Source organism: Gopherus evgoodei, chromosome 20 (genome assembly GCF_007399415.2).
Source record: "Gopherus evgoodei ecotype Sinaloan lineage chromosome 20, rGopEvg1_v1.p, whole genome shotgun sequence".
NCBI classification, from domain to species: Eukaryota; Metazoa; Chordata; order Testudines; family Testudinidae; genus Gopherus; species Gopherus evgoodei.
In genome coordinates, this window is record NC_044341.1 from 831,869 (window position 1) to 851,563 (window position 19,695).

Sequence of the window (19,695 nt, forward strand, 5' to 3'; positions counted from 1 at the left end):
GCCCTAGTTAATAGCATTGCTCTCTGCTGTATTTTTACGTCATTCTTAAATGACTGAAGCATTGTGTGTGTTAGAGGTTTGCAGGCTCCAGCCCCTCCTCAACCAATGAAACTTTCTTGGGAGAGAGGTGGCTGTGGATGGATAAACAGGCGTTTGTACAAACTTCCAGGTTTCTATCAGAGAAAGCATAATTTTCCCAGATGAGGATGGTGAAGCAAGCCCTGCTGATGGAAACACTGCTTCCTAGATTCTACCCATGGCTATCCCCCCGGAAGCAATACAGCATTGCCTGTTCATGTAGATAGTGTTTCTCAGTGTAGGGGATGCCCCGGGGACACAGCAGTGCTGCCTGTTACCTGTGAAGGCATGAGTACAGGTTTTAATGGTGCCCACCATATATTGGCTCCTATGAGAACTCCCGTAGTGCCTCACTCTGGTCTAGTGGAGATGGCCCTGCTTTGATATCATCACCTCTGCTGGTGATCAGGGCATTGTATCCAGGAGGGACAACACCCTGGAGATGAACTGAGCATGTCCATCTCCCAAGGGACACACCTGCTCCCGCTCCCCTCCAAGACTGGGAATTTTGCAGTGACCTCACTAGCAGCAGGAGAATCTGCACGCTGCTCCCCTCAGCTGATGGCATCAAGTCTCAAGCATCATGAATTGACTCTTGCTTCTCCTGTCAGAAAGTTAATAAAGGCAAAGCTTGTCTGGCTGGCGCGGCTCCAATGTGCACACCCTGGCCCTGCTCAGTAGAGCTGTGACTCAGAGGTGTAGAGCATCCTGCCAGAACATAGAGCAGAATCCTGGTTCTTAGCCTTTGGGCAACAGCAAATATTGGTCCAGCATCATGTATGGAAGGGTTTCTGCCTCACAGGGTCTGCTCCTTTCCAGCAGTTCAGTAATATGTGCTTAAACAAAGAAGCTGCTTGCATGTCTGTCTGTCTTGCAGGGCCTGGATTGTGCCCTAGCCATCCACATGTGGAGGGGACCATGTGTGCTTCATGGCACTGCCCCCTGCAGACCTTGTCCAGGGCTCTCTACAGATCTGTGGTTCCTGCCGCAGGTGGAGGCAGGGGCAGTGGGGAGGAGTGGGCAGGCTGGAGAGAATGCATATCCTTCATCCCGCGCTCTTTCCCACCCAGCAGGCCTTAAAAATCCTGAGAAGATATTAAAGCTGGGAGCTGCCTTATCACTCTCCCCCATCCCCTCCCTGGAGCTGCTGCCAGGAGGAACACTCCAGAGACTGGGATTCTGTTGGGGACCTAGATCGTGAGGAGGCATGGAGCCTCCATGCAGGCCTCCCATGGATCCACCAGGCTGCGTTGAGTGGGGGTCCATGGCCTATTTTGTGAGGGACCCCTCCATCCCCAAGAGAATGATCAGGGAGAAAGTCCAAAGGCAGATCCCCCTCCCTTTGCTGCTGGGATTTTCCTCAGTATCTAACCCATCAAACAAAATCCACTCTCTGGTGAGATAAATACATCATCTGCTCCTCTACGCTGACCTGACCTATATAAAACTTGCCTGAATAAGGATGAGAAGAGGCACCTCTAGCCAATGTCCACTGGAGATTCTCTTGAGAAGTGAGTTACTTTAGAAACCGCTGTTCTTCGTCCCTCTGAGCCATAGCTCTCCACCTGAATTATTACAAACCTTGGCCACAGCAGCCAGTAGTCAATCGCAAAAAGTGATAGTTCGGCTCCAGGCCAGCAGAGGTGAGGGAGGATAGTGGGACTGGATGCACCACTGTCAATCTGGAGCATCTGCAACCAAGTGTGTGGAGATGTTCTGGATTTGGCATCAGTGTCAGGAAGTCAAACTCCTCAGCAAACAATGAGCATGTTGGTTGCTGATTAATTCACTGTTCCCAGGAACTCAGCTCAGAGGGAGTCACCTGTTCTGGGCATTTTCAAAACCTTCCAAACTGAATCTGTTTTTGTAGCCAAGAGACAAAAATGGACCTGGCAATGTAGGTAACGATCAAGTCATAGCCCGTCAATGTTGAAAGGCTCCCATTGGAATCATGCCTGGTTAGAATAACCCAGAGAGCTTGGGGAGGATGCAGGAATTTACATCTTGTGCCAGATCTCTTCAGAGAATGAAAATAAAATAGCACTTGCTGCATTTTGAGTTTCTCGACAATCCAGCTCTGCAGTTTGCTAAACTCCAGCTGTAATCTCTGCTTAGTCAGTGTGGGAAATAATTATATGAGCGCTGATGAATTTTGGCAAAGTCTGAGTGTGGTGATTCCTGGGTATCCTGTCACTCATCTCACCCTGGTGTCATAATGGCTGCTTCTCCTTATTAGAGCGAATGTTAGATTGACAAGATCAAGTGACAGCACAATTGTAGAGAGACTTCTATTTGCTCAGTGTATAATCCTCCCTGCTGAACGCCAGCCAAACTCATCCTCAGGTCTTATCGTTTCAAGACTCAGTATTTATTCATGTGGTTGTTTTATGTAAACTGTAAAGATCCTCATTAAATGGAAATCTTAACTCATGAGCTTCCTTCTGAAGGTGGCACTGAGTTCAGGCCACCCCGGGCTGCTTTGTGAAAGTTCTAGGCTGGTGAGTTCTATTTTGGGCAGTGGAGTTTAGTGCTTTAGGAGCCTTATCCAGTGCAGTACTGAGCACCTGCAGCTCCTGCTGAGTGCGGTGGCCTTTCAGCATCTCTCTGGAAGCACTGGGCACTTTGCAGATGCTCCCATTGGAGTCAGTGGCAAAATGACTCCAATTTTAGTGGTGAAGAACTGGGCCTTTTATCACTAAAAACTAGTCTGGATGGAACCAAAGGACTCTGCAGACTGCTAATAAAGAGACTGTCCGAGGCCACTGAAAGAGTCTGGAATCTTTTGGGTGGATCTTGTTCTGGGGTTGCGATTCTTTCCTGAACGGTATGTACACGAGAGGGGTGCAGGGAGTGTAACCTGGGGTCATGGACGAGAAGAGCCCAGGAGCGTGAGCTGAACACTGCCGAGGGGTTTGCTGGGTGTGGGCTCTGTCCCAATGTGGGCTGGTCTCAGGCAGTCTCCTAAGACAGAAGGCTGCATGCAGCAGCATTGGTACTACTCGGCCCCCAATCAAACCAATGGGAAAATGCCATTGACTCCAGGTGGAGCAGGCCTGGGGCCTGTGTATTAAGCTGAAACAGGCATGTCTGCCATCTCCACCACGGCTAGAGATGTGGAAAAGGGGCCGGGAGAAACCCTAGTATCCGTAGGTCAACAAGAGACGAGTGGGGTCTCCCAGCACAAGAGCTGCAGCCAAGGCTGAGCAGGGGCCTTAGCCATTTGGAAACTCAGCCTATAGATTCCACTGGATTCCAGGGCACTGGCTGCAGTAATAATTCTAAACCCCAGAATGTTGCCGTAATTCGAGGGTGGACAGCAGCATTTCTACTCTTCGGCCCTTGCTCAGTGGCACAAGGCCTCGGTGGGTGTAACTTTGTTAACTTCACACCTGGGAGAGGGCTAGCAAAGCCTGTCTCCTTTAAGGACATGCTGGCAGCAGAATTCTCTCTCTGGAGCTTGCACTGTTTCCTGTACCTCTGTCTGAGAGATGTTGGCCTGTGCTGTACCCAGCAGACAGAAACATGCACCAGCTGGACTCGATTGCTGGCTGGAACTGTTGCATCGTACAGAGGGCCATGCACAGGGTCACAGCATTTTGTTACTAAATAAAGGGGCAGCCACTAATCCCATCTGGGATGAAATTATGCAAGAAATCAGTACATCTGAAATTTGCATTTTTCTTTCCAACAACTGAGTTTTCAGGCACCAGCCAGATATTTTAGAGCCTGTTTTCCACAATAAAGAGAAGCTTTTTGATTCAAAACCTTTTAGGACATTAACGTGCTCAGTGCAGGGATACACCCTGTCATAGTTCTTATCTCAAGGACAGCACCTCCAACAGCAAAACGCCCCATCCATCACCTGGGAATATTAACATGTGTCCAGTGTTCTTGAGTAGGAAGAAAACCTGTGGCCCGCTGGCTTCAGGCCAAGTCTGCTGCTGACAAAATCAACACCTCTCAGGACACCGATACAAATGGTTGGTTGTTTAAATAACATTTATGACACCAACTCACAAAACCCAAGCATGGTTTGCTGGCTACCGTGACACTGTAGCATCAAGCTCTCATCCCAGATTGCATCAATACCAGGGCACAAAGTGGGGCAGGGGATGAAGCTGGCTTGGGTGTCACTCTTTACTGCCTTTGGAGAGTTTGTGTTAGGCTTAACCTTAGTTTATGTGTGACTTTCCTTTGTGTGGTTTGGTATTTTTAATTCCTTGGGGGCAAATCTCTGAAGTGAGAAACTTTTAGAGCTGATAGAGCTTTTTAGAGTGGGGATTATGTAAATGCATATTATGGGGCTTTCATAAATGGGGATTATTTGCCAAATACATTTCAGTGCTTCCTTTGGAGCCATTAAGGTCTATTGTGTAAATAGGAATTTAGTGACTGTCTATTCTGCATATCGTTGATTCAGTACTAGGCCATAGCAGCAATTTTTGCATTTATTCTGGCCTATTGTGAAAAGATGTTTTTTAGGCAATTTTCAAATCATATGTTACTGTATGTAATAAGAAAGGCTAATCATGGGATAGCTGTCTGTCCACATTCATATTAGCTACTCTCCAAATTCAGTCTCTGACTGTCTAATTTTTCAAGTGACTGTGCTACTCTCTGGGCTAATAACTTTCTAATTTTCACTTGCTAAATTAAGAGCATGGTTCAGTGTTTACATCAGCACAATAAAGAGAATATTTTACCAATAATGTAAAAACATTTTACATGGCTATCTAAGACGAGGCAGATTTTCTGAATGAGTGTGAGATCTGCAGTCCTGAATGCCAGGTTCTAGCATTGCTATAAATGAAATGAAATGCTATAATGCCTAGGCAACACCACCTTTCAGCTGACAATCTTGAGAGGTGAATTGAAAATACTGGACTTTAGGATCTCAATATTTGTAGCTTTCCCTGCTGCAGAAGTGGTGTCAGGCCGCAGGTCTGACATCTGACCAAATTGTTTGGTTTGCCACCTGACATGAAAGCCTTGTCACGAACAACAGCTGCTTTACACACAGCACCAAACTTGGGAAGGCCCAAATCCAAGGCACTGGTTTAGAGGTCATGCAGAAGCCGTGTGCCAATAGACAACATATCAGTAATATTGAATCCCTCTCGCTCTTCCCTCGCAATGTGCTCAGAGCTGTGCAAACATCAGAGATAGTGATACAGTCCCTATTGCAAAGAGCTTCAACTCCAAAAAGGGGATTTTTTTGTAACCAATGAAGGTTACACAGAAAATACATAAGGGCACAGCTTGCAGGACTGGCTTCAACTGCCCATCAGCAGAGCTATGGAGCTCCACCCTCACACTCCTCTGCTGTTCTTTTCCAGTGACAAGTAACTCATGGACCCATCCTTTGCCCATTAGCAGAGACCAGTTACATCCTTTCTTCTCTGCTTCCTTTTTGCTTTATATTGGGGGGAGAGGAGGAGTCTCAGTAACCTGCCGGTTGAAACACTGGTGTTTTCACTGACAGATACAGCAGAGAAGAAGACAGGGCCAAATCTGGCCCAATTTACATCCTATAGAACTCCACTCGTATTGGGCTGAAAGCTCTGGATCTGAGTCAAGATGGAATTGGCCCCAGTGGGTGAGGACTCAGGTTTAATGTCAGGACAATGCCACAATGAACAAGCTGTTTTGTCACATGGAGCGATGTGACCCTCTGACTGGGGCTCTACCTAATTATATGCCATTGACTCCATTGAATAAAAGTCAGTGCAGTTTATGAAAACCACCTTCAATTTGGAAGGAATCTGAATTTTGTTTTTCTGTTTCCTCTCGGTGCCAAAGGTGAGAGATTGCCAGGGAATGAGGTGCAGAAATGAACTCCAGAACGGTCCAGTAATGATGGGAGAGGCTCCTAGGGCAAAAGACATCCTAGGCTGATGTAGGGATGAATGTCCACTGTTACTTGAGAAAAAGCTGCCAGCCCGTGTGTACTGAGCACATGGCACATGGGCAGGATGCTCACTGCACCACAGAGGCATTTGGTTGGTGAAGGGCAAAACTGCCAGAGCCAGCTCAGCCCATGCCTTAGATACCAGGGTACCTACTAGGAGTGGAGGGAAGCTCAAACCAGCAGATCTGGCTTGTGGAGGTGGGGCAGAGAGGATGCTGCTCCCCCTCTGTTCCCCAAATCTCTAGCCTCAGTGTGGAGGCAGGGGCAGTGTCAGGGAGCAAGGTTTGGGAGCAGGCCTTCTCTGCAGTCTCTTGCACAGAACTGATGGGCAACCCCCTTTCGCTTACACTGGAGGGAGCAAGGAGCAACTGCTGGAGCGGCTGGCGACTGTTGTGCCAGTGTGAGAGCACAGAGAGGAGAATCAGAGCTGGAATCTGCAGTAACCTGTGTGGCTTCCCCCACTGTGCTGTGGAACTGCCCCGAGGAGGGCTCTGGCCCAGCGGCAGTTGGAGGAGCCTCTGGGTATAGCCCAACTAGCTGGCCCCTGATGTCTGGGCTTAGGGAGCTGAACCTCCAGTCTCTTCTGTGGAGAGGTGGAGCAGAGAGGGGCTAAGCTCCTGCCTAATAGAACACCGGGGGTTCTCACGGTGTAGCCGGGAGTAACCCGCCTGTATGGCTGACCCCTACCCTGCGTCACATATCTGTGGGTATACATCCCTGCAACATTGCAGCTTAGCATTGACCCATGGACCAGAGGGAAGAGTAGGGCACCAGAGTGCAAGTTTCCAGGAGGAATTCTTCTGTTCCTGCTGTTTGATGACATACACTGCCATTTGCTCTGAGGAAAGGCTGCCTGCAAAACATCTGCTGTGCTTTATCACATCTAGGGCAAGCTCCTGGGGAGGCACTTCAGTAAAGCAGCCAGGTTCTTCATGAGACCAGCTGGGTGCTTGGTTCTTTTGAAAATCTGCTCCTCACTGTGGGTGCCCTGACCCTCCTGAAGACATTGGCCTAATTGCCTTGAATGGCATCTTTGTAGCAGATCATCCATCTTCAGAAGTGATGAGCTGACTGGTCCATGTCCTTCCTCTGGATGCTACCATGTGGGCTACAGTCAGTGTGTCACTGCCTGCAGGGTTGGTGGCACATGATGCAGGCTTAGCTCTTTTGTACACTGTGCTCAGGAGCGGCGCCACGGTTTTTTCCACCCTAGGTGGCAGCGCTCCTCCTCTGAGCATTTGGCGGCGGGGGTCCTTCTGCTCCACGTCTTCGGGGCACTTTGGCGGCAGGTCCCAGAGCGAGTGAAGGACCCGCCGCTGAATTTCCGCCAAAGACCCGGAGTGGAAGGACTCCGTGCTGCCGAATTTCCACCGAGGGCGGCAAAATACCGTCCCCCCAAATCCTGCTGCCCTAGGCGACAGCCTAGGGCTGCCTAGTGGAAGCGCTGGCCCTGACTGTGCTCACCTCATTGGTGTTGTCCCACCAGTCCTCAGCCTGATTACATAAAGCAGGTTTGATGCTGTCAGTCACACAGAAAATGAAGCCTTTTGAACATTGCCCATGGGCTTGGTTGTACAGTGAATGGACTGCATGCCAATATTACTAGCAGTATGTAATGAAGGGACCTGGTTTTGTTAGAAGACTTGAATACCCTCCTAGAAGAATGAGCTGGATGGTCTGGCTGTAAAAGAGCACTGTAAATTTTTAAAAAGAAAAACTTTCAAAGCACTGAAAAATGGACAGAGACCCATAGGTCAACACACCTCCTTAGGCCAAAGCCCTGGCAGGGGCAGGGACACTGGGCACATGAAAATGTAATGTTTGAAACTACTGTGTATATGCAGAAATCTTCTCCCTCCCACCTGCAGCTTTACTGTGACTCAGTATGCTCCTTTGGTTTCACCTCCCTCACAAGGTTTTGCAAATGAGCTAATTTGCAACCCAGCTCTCAGTTCTTAAAAGACAGGGTTTCTTGGGGAAGGGTTCCTGATCTTTCCCTGTGTTTTACTCTCTCTGTTCCTTAAATTTAACTGTTACTAAGTAAACCAGGACCCTGTAAACTTTTTGAGCAATAATTTGTTTTGAAAATATCGTTTGATCAAACATAAACACATATAACTGTCTAAAAAGATGGGGAAAGGGTCTTAAATTATCACAGATGATCTGTTTTCTTCTTTGGTGCATTCTGAAACCATATAGATAAAAGTTTTACATGAAATCCACTCCAACCTCAGCCTTTAGAAGTGATTAATTTCTATTAATGATATACTGATTTGCAGAGAGCTTATTCTGCATAAAGTTAGAGTCAGGGACATTCATTCATCGCAATTCCCCTAAAAATGGATATAAATATCAAAAGCAATCGGCCATCCAAAATTTGAATATTAAGCCACTGCATCATGGAAAGTTGACATGAATATGAGACTGGGTCAGAGAAAAACTATATGTAGGAAATGCTTATCCAACTAGGATATTTTACAGCATGTTACTGAGTCATCTGAAAGGTTTATATTCATTACAGATGTATGCAGGATTCTTCAGGGGAAAAACAGAGCATTATTTTCCAAATGAAATATGTTCCATGGTGATCTATGAAGCCCATCTCTCCTTCTGCAAACTCTGGCCTCTTTCTGGGGCTGCCAACCTAAGAGCAGAAACTGGGGTCAGTGGTGGGAATGAATTACATAGCATCCTGCAGCCAAAAATATACATGTTCAAACCCAAACTTGGCAAGAAAGAGAGTGCAGAGCTAGAGACTGCCAGCAGCAAGGTATTTCGCTTGTGTAACTTTTTATGCTGTGATTCAGTGAAACAAGAGCTAGCAACTTCCCAGCCCTGTGATACAATATTTAGGTCTCTGAAAAGGGCCCCATCAGGCCTAGCCTCCCACAATTTTGCCTGTAGCCATTAGGGGACAGAGGTGATTTCTGCCTCTTCTAAGCCTGATAGGCTACCATCCATTTAAAACTACTCAGGGAAAAGACAGATGTGAGCTGATCGTAAAGGCTGCTCACAAGGCCAGGGGAAGTAGCCGTTCAAGTGTGAAGGCATGGGACATATGACCAGCCACACTGTGTGATCTGAATATTCTCAGTTTGCTAATGTGTGCACTGAGGCAGACAGAGAGACAGTCCCTTTGTTCACACCTGTGCCCAACTTCCACATCCTAGCCAGCCCCAATGTAAACACAAGAAGCCTGAGTCACCATTACCTTACACTTTGTGTCATTCACACTCAGGCAAAGGCAGTGCAAAGTGGCTGTGAAAATTGCCATTCAGCTTCAGGAGCATTTTCCAGAGGTGTAAATGAGGATCCAAGGCTATGAGGCTGTGGAACTCATTGCTACTGGAAGGCTGCAGGGTGCTTACACCTTGCTGGGAAGCACCTGGCCACCATCAGACAGAATGCTGCACTAGATAGTCCTCTGGTGTGATCTACTCTGGCAATTCCTAAGTGCAGGGCAATGGTGAGCTGAACCCAAAATGCAGCCCTAATAGGAGCAGGTATCTGGGCTATTTTCTAAGTGACAGACTATTAGGAACGGGAAGGTAGTGATCGGTGCTAGGTGTAAGGTAACAGGCTGATCCCTGTATGGGGTCTTTTCCCCACAGATGGCTAACATCTATTATCGAGCAATTGAAATGTCCCGCAAAGGCGCACCTGCCCCAGTACTGATACACAGAGCTCTTTGCAGAGGCAGTCAGTGTCCCTGCCCTGGCCTTGCAGCTGGAAGGTTGAGGCACAGTGGTTACTCTTCAGAAGTGACCAGTGAGTTCAGGTGCCAAGCTTGGCTTGGGACACGTTGGGACTGATTTTTCAGGGGCACTGACCACCCATAGTCAGGGGGGCTGGAACAATTTGTAGAGTGGGGATGCTGAGAGACATTGAATCAAATTGTAAACCCTGGATATAATGGAAACCACTTCAAACCAGGGGGTGCTGCAGCACCCCCCACACCTTAGTTCCAGCACCTATGCCCATAGTCCCAGTTAAAATCAATGAGACCTTTTCTCTGTCCCTGTAGCTAAAACTCACACCCAGTCCATCGTCCCCTCCCATCTCCAGTGCTAGCCTCCTCCCCACCCCATGCCCAGCTTATTCTGCTTGGCTCCACACAAAACACAGCTGCAGCCACTTCCTCTGCCATGCCCAGCACACCAGCCCCCTTCTCCTCCACATCACACTGACCCTTCTTGTCCTCCCTGCCCTGCACCTCCCTAACTATCCACCCGGGGCTCCAGCTGCCTTGCCTCGCACCTTCCACTCTGCCAGGCAAGCCAGCTGCTGCTGATACCCTCCCACACAAGCCCATGTACAGCAAACACCCTCCCAGACTGGATCCCCTCTCCTTGAGACCCACTTCTCCCACAGCATCCACAAGAGCTCAGCTAGGATTTGGGGATGAGGCTGAGGGGCAAGTGGGGTCAGCAAATTCCATTCAGGTATTTTGTATCTATTAAAATTAAAATATATCAACTGGGTGGGCTGCCTCTCCCGTAACCTTGACATTGCTTAGAGTGTGAGCTCCTTAGGGAAGCAGCTGGATCCTCCTCTGTTTGTACAGCACCCAGCACAGCAGGACTCTGAGCACAGGCCTCATATGGATGGTATTAGATGACAAAACTGCCATTAAGGACTGTAGGGATTGGCAGCATTCACTGTGTCAGTGTTCACTTGAAGGCCAGTCTTATTTCATGATAAATGCCATATTCTACAAGTGGTGCCAACAAATCTCCCTAGGTAAAAAACAGTTTCACTCTTGTAGCAAAATGTAACTGTGACAGCAGGGGCTACAGTCTAACACTCCAAAACAGAAGGAAGTGTGTGATGTTTTGTCATATTGATGTATCTGCTTAGCTCAGGGGTTCTCAACCTACCATTGTGGGCCACATATGTAGCTCTCTGTGTGTTATGTGGACTGCGTCCACACAATATATATACTGCCTGCATGGCCCTAAGGATGTCACCTGGGCTGCAGCTGTGTGCAGATTGGGCCACAAACTGCATGCTGGCCTTGGGTTGAGAACCACTGGCTTAGATATAATAGTATGAAAAGGCATTTGCCCTATAATTACACAGTGCCCAGAAAAATTGAAATTACATTATTAATACAATGACACAAAGTAAACCAGGACTGGGGTCATCCCCACAGCTCTGAATGGCTGACAGCTATTTAACTACTAGGGTTTCCTCAACTAGAAGAAAACTCAGGCTTTGCTTGCCCCGTGCAGCATGTTTCAGTTTGAGTGAGTCTGTGTTCACAGCCTGGACTCTAAATGTCTGCATTAGGAAACCCCTTGGACTTGAATATCTCTGTATAAGGTTTAATGTGTGATGTACCTGGCTCACCTGAAAGCTACTAAAATGATTACATAAGAGACAGCGTGTGGAGGAATGCTCCCATGTACACAAGCTGCTTTATTTTTATATAAATAACATATCAATAACCGTACAAATAAAGGAAAAGGATTCCATATCTCATGTAATTTTCATGTCAGTGTATAAAATCTAATGAGAAATAGTGCAAAAACTATACCTGTAACTGCGATGTGGTGTATAAAGCAATTACACTAATTCTTTCCCACAGGTATATATGAAATTCTGTGGATGAATGCAACACTAAGGGCCATACATAGCAACATAGCAGAAACAAAACTTTACAGAGAGAGGGGCAGAGAGCCTGGCTGAGCTGCTGCAGCTTTAGACAGGGAGCCAGGCAGTGGGAGGAGAGTTGGGAAAAGACACAGGAGGCAAATCCTGCTGTCCTTACTCAGGCACAAGACCTAAAGCCAGCTGGCAGCAGTGAGAGTTGTACATGTGGCTGGAGAGCAGTCGCCAGCCCTTGTATTTGTTTATGGTTATTTTCAATGGAGAGGGCCTGGAAAGTGTGAAAGGATGTGAAATGCAGAGCTCAGTGAAACACGCACAAGGGATCATTTATACATCATGTTTGTGGTGTCCCTAGTCTCTGTTTGCCAGAAGCTGGGAATGGGTGACAGGGTTAGATCACTGGATGATTCCCTGTTCGGTTCATTCCCTCTGGGGCCCCTGGCACTGGCCACTGTTGGAAGGCAGGACACTGGGCTGGATGGGCCGTTGGTCTGACCCAGTAGGGCTGTTCCTATGTTCTGTTCCTTTTTCAATTTCCCGCCAGACAGCAAAATCATACCTTAGGACTTCATGCTGCTGCCCATCACTAGGATCTGGGCATCTTCTGTGCAAACTAGAGAGGTGATGGCAAAGGCTCTTGGCCGTCCTGGTGTTCTGGCTCTTCTACCTTTTCAGGTGATGATAAAGCCTCTGCCTGAGGGTAGAATATCTGGGTTGTGTATTTTAGGGAGTTGTGGTTGTTGTGAAGGTCAGAAAGCAAAACTGACATTCATAATGTAAAATTATTTATAAATTTCTTCGCATTTGTTCCCCTGTACAAATAGCAATTCATAGAAGTGTTCATTGCAAATATTCAATATTCAAGCTTCAAATATTCGACTCTGATAGGCTGGTTAGGTAAATCATATGGAATTGCTTCTGTTTCTTGACTGGATGATTTCTGTACCGAACAGACTTCGCTGTGAATTTGTTATTGCATCTAAATAAGCAATTCAAAATTCATTCCCCCTGGAAAGTCCAGTTTCAAATACATTTTTCACAAGTATTGGTGCCAGTAAAACTCGGGCCCCTGAATGTCTGCAGAAAGTTAACACACAGGGCTCATGAACAAAGCTCGCTGAACAGGTGCTTTTCACTTTTATCCACCCTCCTTGCACCCGCTGAGGCCAGATCCCGGCTAGATTAAATTAACCCTGTCAACAGCCGGCGGCTTAAAGCGACATTCCCACCTCTCCACAGACCTGCTCACATTGGGCGCAGGGCCAGGGAGAGGTTCCAGTGTCCTGGCTCCAGCCTCCACCAACTGCACTGGAGACACCTGTCTCTTCCAGCCAGGCACGGGAGGGAGGCGTGGGAGCGGGACACGGCGGGGGAGGCGAAAGGCCTCAGCCCTCCCCCAGCTCTGTTCCAGGCGCTGCGCGCGCTTGTCTTCACTTTGCTTTCGGCCATGCAGCACAGAGACCCCGCACTGCAGTACCAAGAGCCCCCCTCGCTGAAGTGTAAAGCCCCGGGGAGAACCCGCCCAGACGGGCGGGCGTGGGGCTCGCTAGGCGCCCAGCTCACTGCCCGGCCGGGGGGCGCTCACACCCCGGGGCCATGGCGAGAGCCGAGGGGATACGGACCTGCGGAGAACAGGCTGGGCGATTCCAGGGTCCTGGCTTTGCCAGAGGCTCCTGAGCCCCAACCAGCCCCCAACCCCTGGCCTGTGCACGTCTGCGACCATTGACCGTGTATGCGGGGAAGCCCCCGGGGTCTGTGCAGACCCGCCCGGACAATCCTGCCCACGATGCTCCCTGGCCCAGGCGCGCAAAGCGCAGGAACTTTCTCTTCCAAACCCGTCGCACCATCCCTGGCCCTCTGGAGCCGCAGCCACCGCCTGGCGGGACCTCCCTGCCGGGCGCTCCCGGGCAGCGGGGCTCCTGCGCCCGCCTGGGGCGCACAGCAGCGGAGCCCAGAGCCCAGGTCCCGGGCTGACAGTGACAGGCACTGCCGCCGCCCTGTGCGCCCCGCTCTGGGCTCTGTCACCACCGACTGCTGGCAGCGCCCGGCTCCAGGCTCAGACTGACCTTAACTGGGGGCACAGTGACACTGGCCGCGGGCACCGCCTCCGCGGTGAGGTTCCTCCAGCTGACGCTGCATCTAAGCTCAGGTGAGCCAGGTGCCCCGCCCCGCGGGCCTGTGTACCAGCCCCGCTGCCTACAGTGGGATGTGGGAACAGCCAGTCCCTGACGGGTGCTGGAACTAGGGGTGCGGGGGCTGCCGCACCCCCAGCTTGAAGCGTGTCCATCATATGCAGAGTTCACAGTTTGGTTCAGTGGCTCTGGGCACCCACTAGACAAATTGTTCCTGCCTCTGGCTCCTGGTGTCCCCCGCTCCCCGGGACTCGACTCCCCCCGGGGCTGTGGGGTTCAAAGAGGCTCTTGCGCTTCATCAGGCCAGTTCGGCCTCTGCCCAGGCCCGTGGGCCGCCCTGTGCTAGCATTCGCCCTGCGGGAAACTGCCACCGCCTTGCTGGGGCTGAGAGCTAGCCCCCAGCTCTGCACCGCGACACCCACCTCTCCTCAACTGGGGGGGGAGCCCCAGCTCCAGGAGACCCTCGCCCCAGCTCTCCGCTCCCTACTCTGCTATTCCTGTTAGTGCCACCAGCTCCATTAGCCTGCGGTTATTGAACAGCCCTCCCCCGTTATTACACCGGCTCGGAGCAGCATCCTGCACCGCGACGGGCCTGAACCTCCGAGTGTCGGGTCAGGCAGGAGCCGCCTCCCGCGGCTCGGCTACGGGCCAAGAGGAGCTGACGCGAGGGGTAACGTGTCTTAGCCACAGACTCTGGGTAGGCCGCTGGGTTGCGCGGATCGGCCCCAAAGCTCAGAGCAGGCACTGCCACCAGCCCCAGCACCGCGGAGCTCCCAGGCGGGGCCGCGCTCCGGCAAAGGGCGCAGCAGGGCGCCCAAGCCTGCTCCAGCCGGGACCAGCCGCAGGGACCCCTTGCCTGGGCCCGAGCGGCGGGTCTCTCCTGCAGCTTCGCGGAGGGAGGCCTCCGGGGGAGGACAAGCAGCCGCAGGCCGCTCCGCCGGGCCCTTCGCGGCGCCCTGGCTGCTGCTGGTGGAGGCGGTGCAGTTGACGGGTGGCGCTGGGCGAGCCGGGGACTGGAAGTTAAACAGAGGCTTTTCTTCCCCGCTGAACCTCCTCAGTGGGGCTCTGTGATCCTTCAGTGCCCTCGCCATGGCAACCGGCAGCGTCCCGGGGAAATGCCCCAGCGCCGCAGGCCACAGCCCTCACAAAAGGCAGCATCTGGCCACTTTCACCGGCTCCTCTGCCGGCCCGGTCAGACGCGGGCGTCCTGCTCGCCCCGTCTGGTGGCTGCAAGGGGCGTAGCTGTGAACGAGTCACCCAAGTACCGGGGGATTCCCCCTGCTCGGCGCGGTGCTGGGCGCCCGGAGCTCGCTTGGCCTCGCGTCGCCGAGAGGACGTGGCCCGTGGGGAGACTCGGGTCTGACCCAGTATCTCCCCTGGCCCGGGAATCTCTGCCGGCCCCGCCCCGGGAAGGGAACCCCCGGCCGGCGCAGGATGACCAGGGACTCTCCTTCCACGCGGCATCTGCCAGCGCTCGGAGCGCGGCCGGGCCGGGGGGCAGGAGCCGCCGCCGCCCCGGAGCGCCTGGCTCCAGCCCCGGCCGGTGTCGGACCCTCCCGGGGGCTCCTCCTCCAGTCCGTCGCCTGCCGCCGGGGCAGCGGGAATCTCCCTTCAGCCGGGCTGGGGCTGGGGCAGGGCCCGACGGCAGGGGCGACGCGTCTGCAGCCTGTGCGGGCCCGACAGGAGCCGGGCCCGGCGGAGCCCCGCAGCAGGTGCCCCCCCCCCCACGTGGTGAGTTGCAAACCGGCATGAATGAACAGCCGGCCGCCAATCAGAGCCCGTCCCGGCGCCCGGAGCACGCGGGCCCCCCAGCCCAAGCCAATCCCTGGGAGCCGCCCGCGCCCCCTCCGCCAATCGGGGCGGGGGGCGTGGGGACGTGCCCCGAGCCGGGGGCACCCTATGACGGCGAGGAGCCGGCTGCCAGTCCCGGCCGGCGGAGCCAATGGGGCGCGGGGGGGAGTGGCCGGGCGCCCGGCACCCACCGGCGCCCCGAGCCTGGCTCTAAAGCGCCGCGCGCCTTTGCGCCGTGCCCGCAGTGAGCGCGGGGAGCCATGGCCGCCGCAGCTCAGTATCTGCCCCGCAGCGCCCCGCTGCACCCCGACGCCGACCGCCTGCACCAGGGCACCACCTACCGCGAGGTGCAGAAGATGATGCACCACGAGTACCTGCAGGGCCTGGCCAGCGGCTCCGGCCACCCCATGAGCCTCACCCACCACCAGTGGCTGCCCGGCGCCGGCTCCGGCTCCGACTGGGGCAGCGGCTCCCACCTGGGCCCGGCTGAGCACGGCAAGGGCAGCGTGCAGGGGGCGGCCCGGGAGGAGCTGCCCGGCGCCTTCCACCCGCGCTCCCACCTGGTGCACCAGCAGGCGCCCGGCAGCCATCCGGCCTGGGCGCAGGGCAGCGGGCACCACCTGGCGCCCATGTCCCCCACGTCTAGCAGCCACCAGCCGCTGCTCTACTCCCAGTCCGCCTACACCAACCTGAACGGCATGCTGGGCCCCCCGGCGCCCGCCCTGCACCACGGCCTGCGGGACCCCCTGGGCCACGAGGAGGCGGCCGGGCTGCACGACCCCCAGCTGGAGGCCTCCCCGCAGCACCTGGGCCACCCGCAGGAGCACTCGGACGAGGACGCGCCCAGCTCCGACGACCTGGAGCAGTTCGCCAAGCAGTTCAAGCAGCGGCGGATCAAGCTGGGCTTCACCCAGGCAGACGTGGGCCTGGCGCTGGGCACCCTCTACGGGAACGTCTTCTCGCAGACCACCATCTGCCGCTTCGAGGCGCTGCAGCTCAGCTTCAAGAACATGTGCAAACTCAAGCCCCTGCTCAACAAATGGCTGGAGGAGACCGACTCCAGCACGGGCAGCCCCACCAACCTGGACAAGATCGCGGCGCAGGGCCGCAAGCGCAAGAAGCGCACCTCCATCGAGGTGGGCGTGAAGGGCGCCCTGGAGAACCACTTCCTCAAGTGCCCCAAGCCCTCGGCCCACGAGATCACCTCGCTGGCGGACAGTCTGCAGCTGGAGAAGGAGGTGGTGCGGGTCTGGTTCTGCAACAGGCGGCAGAAGGAGAAGCGCATGACGCCGGCCGGGGTCCCGCACCCGCCCATGGAGGATGTTTACGCGCAGGCGGAGACCTCGCCGCTGCACCACCCGCTGCAGAGCTCCGTGCAGTGACTGGGCGGCGGGGCAGGGGCGGGGGGGGCAGCGCTGGAGTTTCAGTGGGGGCCCAGGAGCGAGGGACTGCGGGGAGGCCCCGGCCGCGGGCAGAAGGGACCCGAGCCCCGCCAGCGGCCCCAGCCCCTCCCCGGCGAAGCCGCGCTCGGGACTTTGTTTCTGCCGCTTTGTTTCGGGCCAGGATGCCGAGACTCGCCGGGCGGCGCGTGGAAAACGCTCGTTAATTTATTGCTCAGACTGGTCCGCACCAGAGTTTCTCTGATTGAACTCGCTGTATTTATTTGACATCCAAAAATACCGCGCGCTCCAGAGCCCCGCGGCTCTGCAAACGCCGCGAGAGGAGAACTAGCCAAAGGTTTGAATCTAATTTATTCTTCGTTTGCTCCCATGTCACCGGCTCCGGCTGCGGGGGAGCCCCCCCCCGCTTCGGGCTGGGGCGGGGCGGGGAGGCCGAAGCTCCCCCCCCCCGCGGCCCCTGGGCCGGTTCCGATGGCACTTACTTCCCCTCTCCTGCGGGGGGCCGCGTGGAGATCCAGGGAGCGGGGAGTTTCCGCAGGGGGACACGCGTGTGCCCCGGGCCCGGCCCTGGGAGGGAGGCTGGGAGTCGGCGGGAGTTGCGGGAACTTGCCCAGCCCGGCTGTAAATATGTGAGAGATCGACAGACGTGTCCGCCGCCCCGGATCCCCGCTCCTGCCCCAGCCGCTCTTTTACACGGACCGATTCCGAGAGGCTATTTTAATCTTGTTTCCCGCCCCGTCTCTATTTATTTCTAACCGCGTCCACCCCCCGCGGGCAGGTTCGGCTCATTCCACAGAGTTGGGTTCCGAGTTTGGTTTTATTTTTTAATCGCAACAAATGTAGCCCGCGAAGTTACGTTTCTATTTATGTTTATAGTAAATATTTTTATTACGTACATAAACCATTCCCCCAGGAACCGGTCTCGTGTCTTCTTTGCGGGCTGCTGGAGGCGGCTCGGCCCCTGCGCGGGCTTGGAGTTAGGGGAGCTGGGTCGGGCCAGCCCGGAGGGGGCAGGGGGTGTCCCCAGCGGGCAGGACACCCCCTTGTGCCGCAGCCCAGGCCAGCGGAGCCGCCCGGTGCTTCAGTCCGGGCGAGGGGGGCTCCGTCGCTTCAGCTGCTCCGACTTGTTTTGTTGTTTTCCATCCCCGTGGAAAGTTTGGGGCGAGTTGGAATTTTCCTTTGCAAGGACCGTTCCCACCGCCTCGCCTGGCTCTGTAGGAACCAAGCCCCTGTCCCCAGCAGCAAGGGCGTCCCGTGCTCTCCCTGCCTGACGGGGGGCAGCTCCGGACAGACCGGGGCTGCAACTGTTTAGACAAAGGCAACTCCGCTCGGGGCAGGCACCTGCCGGGCTGATCGCTCGGCACTTACAGCTGGCCGGGGGGGCCGCTGATTCCGCGTGCTGTTCGCTTGTGGTCCAAGGGGAATGTGTCTCGTTTGAGAGGCCGTGTTTACTGGCTGCATCGTTCTAACTCCTATCAATCAGAGCCCGTAACCCCTGCAGCCTGCAGGCAGCGTTTTGCCAAAACTCTTCTCCATTCCGCAGTGTGCGCAACTTGCTATTCATTCTTAGGCGCTGCGGCCTCCAGAAATCGGTAAATGTTAAATCAAGCTCTTTAAACCAATGTGTGGAAGCTCTTAAAGGTACAAGGGTCTCTGGAAGAGATGAGCTGTCCGTGCAGGGATCTCAGGAAAAGTATCAATACTGGGCTGCAAGGTATATCGCAGGTCCCCAGCTTCGGGGAAAGAACTAACTTGTTCTTCATACGCTGCATTTTTTCGGAGATATCTTCCCCATCATACTGCAATTAGTGCAGTGAGAGAGATGTGCGGAAAGGGCCAAATGTGCAGCGTTACCTGGCAGAGAAAGGGAGGGTTTTTGAAGGGAAGCCACTGGTCTAGTAATGTACATTTTACCTGAAAAAGGAGGAAAAACTCCTCCTTATTTTTCATTTGTCAGAGACTTAAATCTGAACGTACATTTAATTTATTTTAGAAGTGAAAGACCTGTAATTTTTATTTTCAGACTCAGCTTTCTAATGTTTTGTTCTGTTTAATATATCTTTGCTTTCAGATAACTCAAATATGTGAACAATCTATTCCTCACCTCTGTTTACAATTGTTACAAATACTATTCATCAACATTCACTGTTCCTGTTAATTACACTTCTGGGAAACTCGGTCTTCAGATCTTAGGCATTTATATTGTGTGTCTGCATACACTTATGTACACACGCAGAGCTTTAAAATGTATAATACCAGTGAAAGAGCATAAATTGTATTTGGGGTCCTATGATAGTCCATGGAGATTAATATGCCTTTTGGAATATAAAATACAAGCAGAAAATGTTGGCTTTTTAAATGATTTTCTCACCTTATATTACTGAAAATAATAAATATGCAACAATGTAATACAAGAAAATTCTGGCTTAGCACTCAAGCTGTGCTCTCATGGTTTTTGATGTCACCAGATCCTTCTATATAGTAGCACATCCTAATATTTATGCCTATACCAGGGTCTAGAGAATACTTATTTCATTCTCTGTATTTCTAGAAGAATTAACTTTGTATCTTTTTAAAGTCTGCTTTCTCTCAGAATTTGTGAGGAAAAGTCACATAAGTGGATTCTTTTCACTTTCACAGATCTTTAGTTTCCAGCAGCATTTGTATGTTGAGAGAACTTTTGAAGCCTGTGTCTGTGGAACTCAAACACTGGAGAAATGTAAAGTGGGTAAAATGTCAGATACTTAATTTAATTTGCTAGAAAATTTCCTATCCA

At 52.9% G+C, this 19,695-nt stretch overlaps 1 protein-coding gene across 1 annotated transcript; it reads left to right on the plus strand.

Moving 5' to 3' along the window:
* The first annotated feature begins 15,779 nt into the window (after positions 1–15,779).
* POU3F1 (POU class 3 homeobox 1) lies at positions 15,780–16,901 on the plus strand. Its single transcript, XM_030539091.1, has one exon. The coding sequence runs from the start codon at positions 15,780–15,782 to the stop codon at positions 16,899–16,901; it is 1,122 nt and encodes a 373-aa protein (XP_030394951.1).
* The last annotated feature ends 2,794 nt before the right edge of the window (positions 16,902–19,695 follow it).

Coding starts and splice junctions, on each gene's coding strand:
- POU3F1 (XM_030539091.1), top strand. CDS start 15,780: ATGGCCGCCGCAGCTCAGTATCTGCCCCGCAGCGCCCCGCTGCACCCC.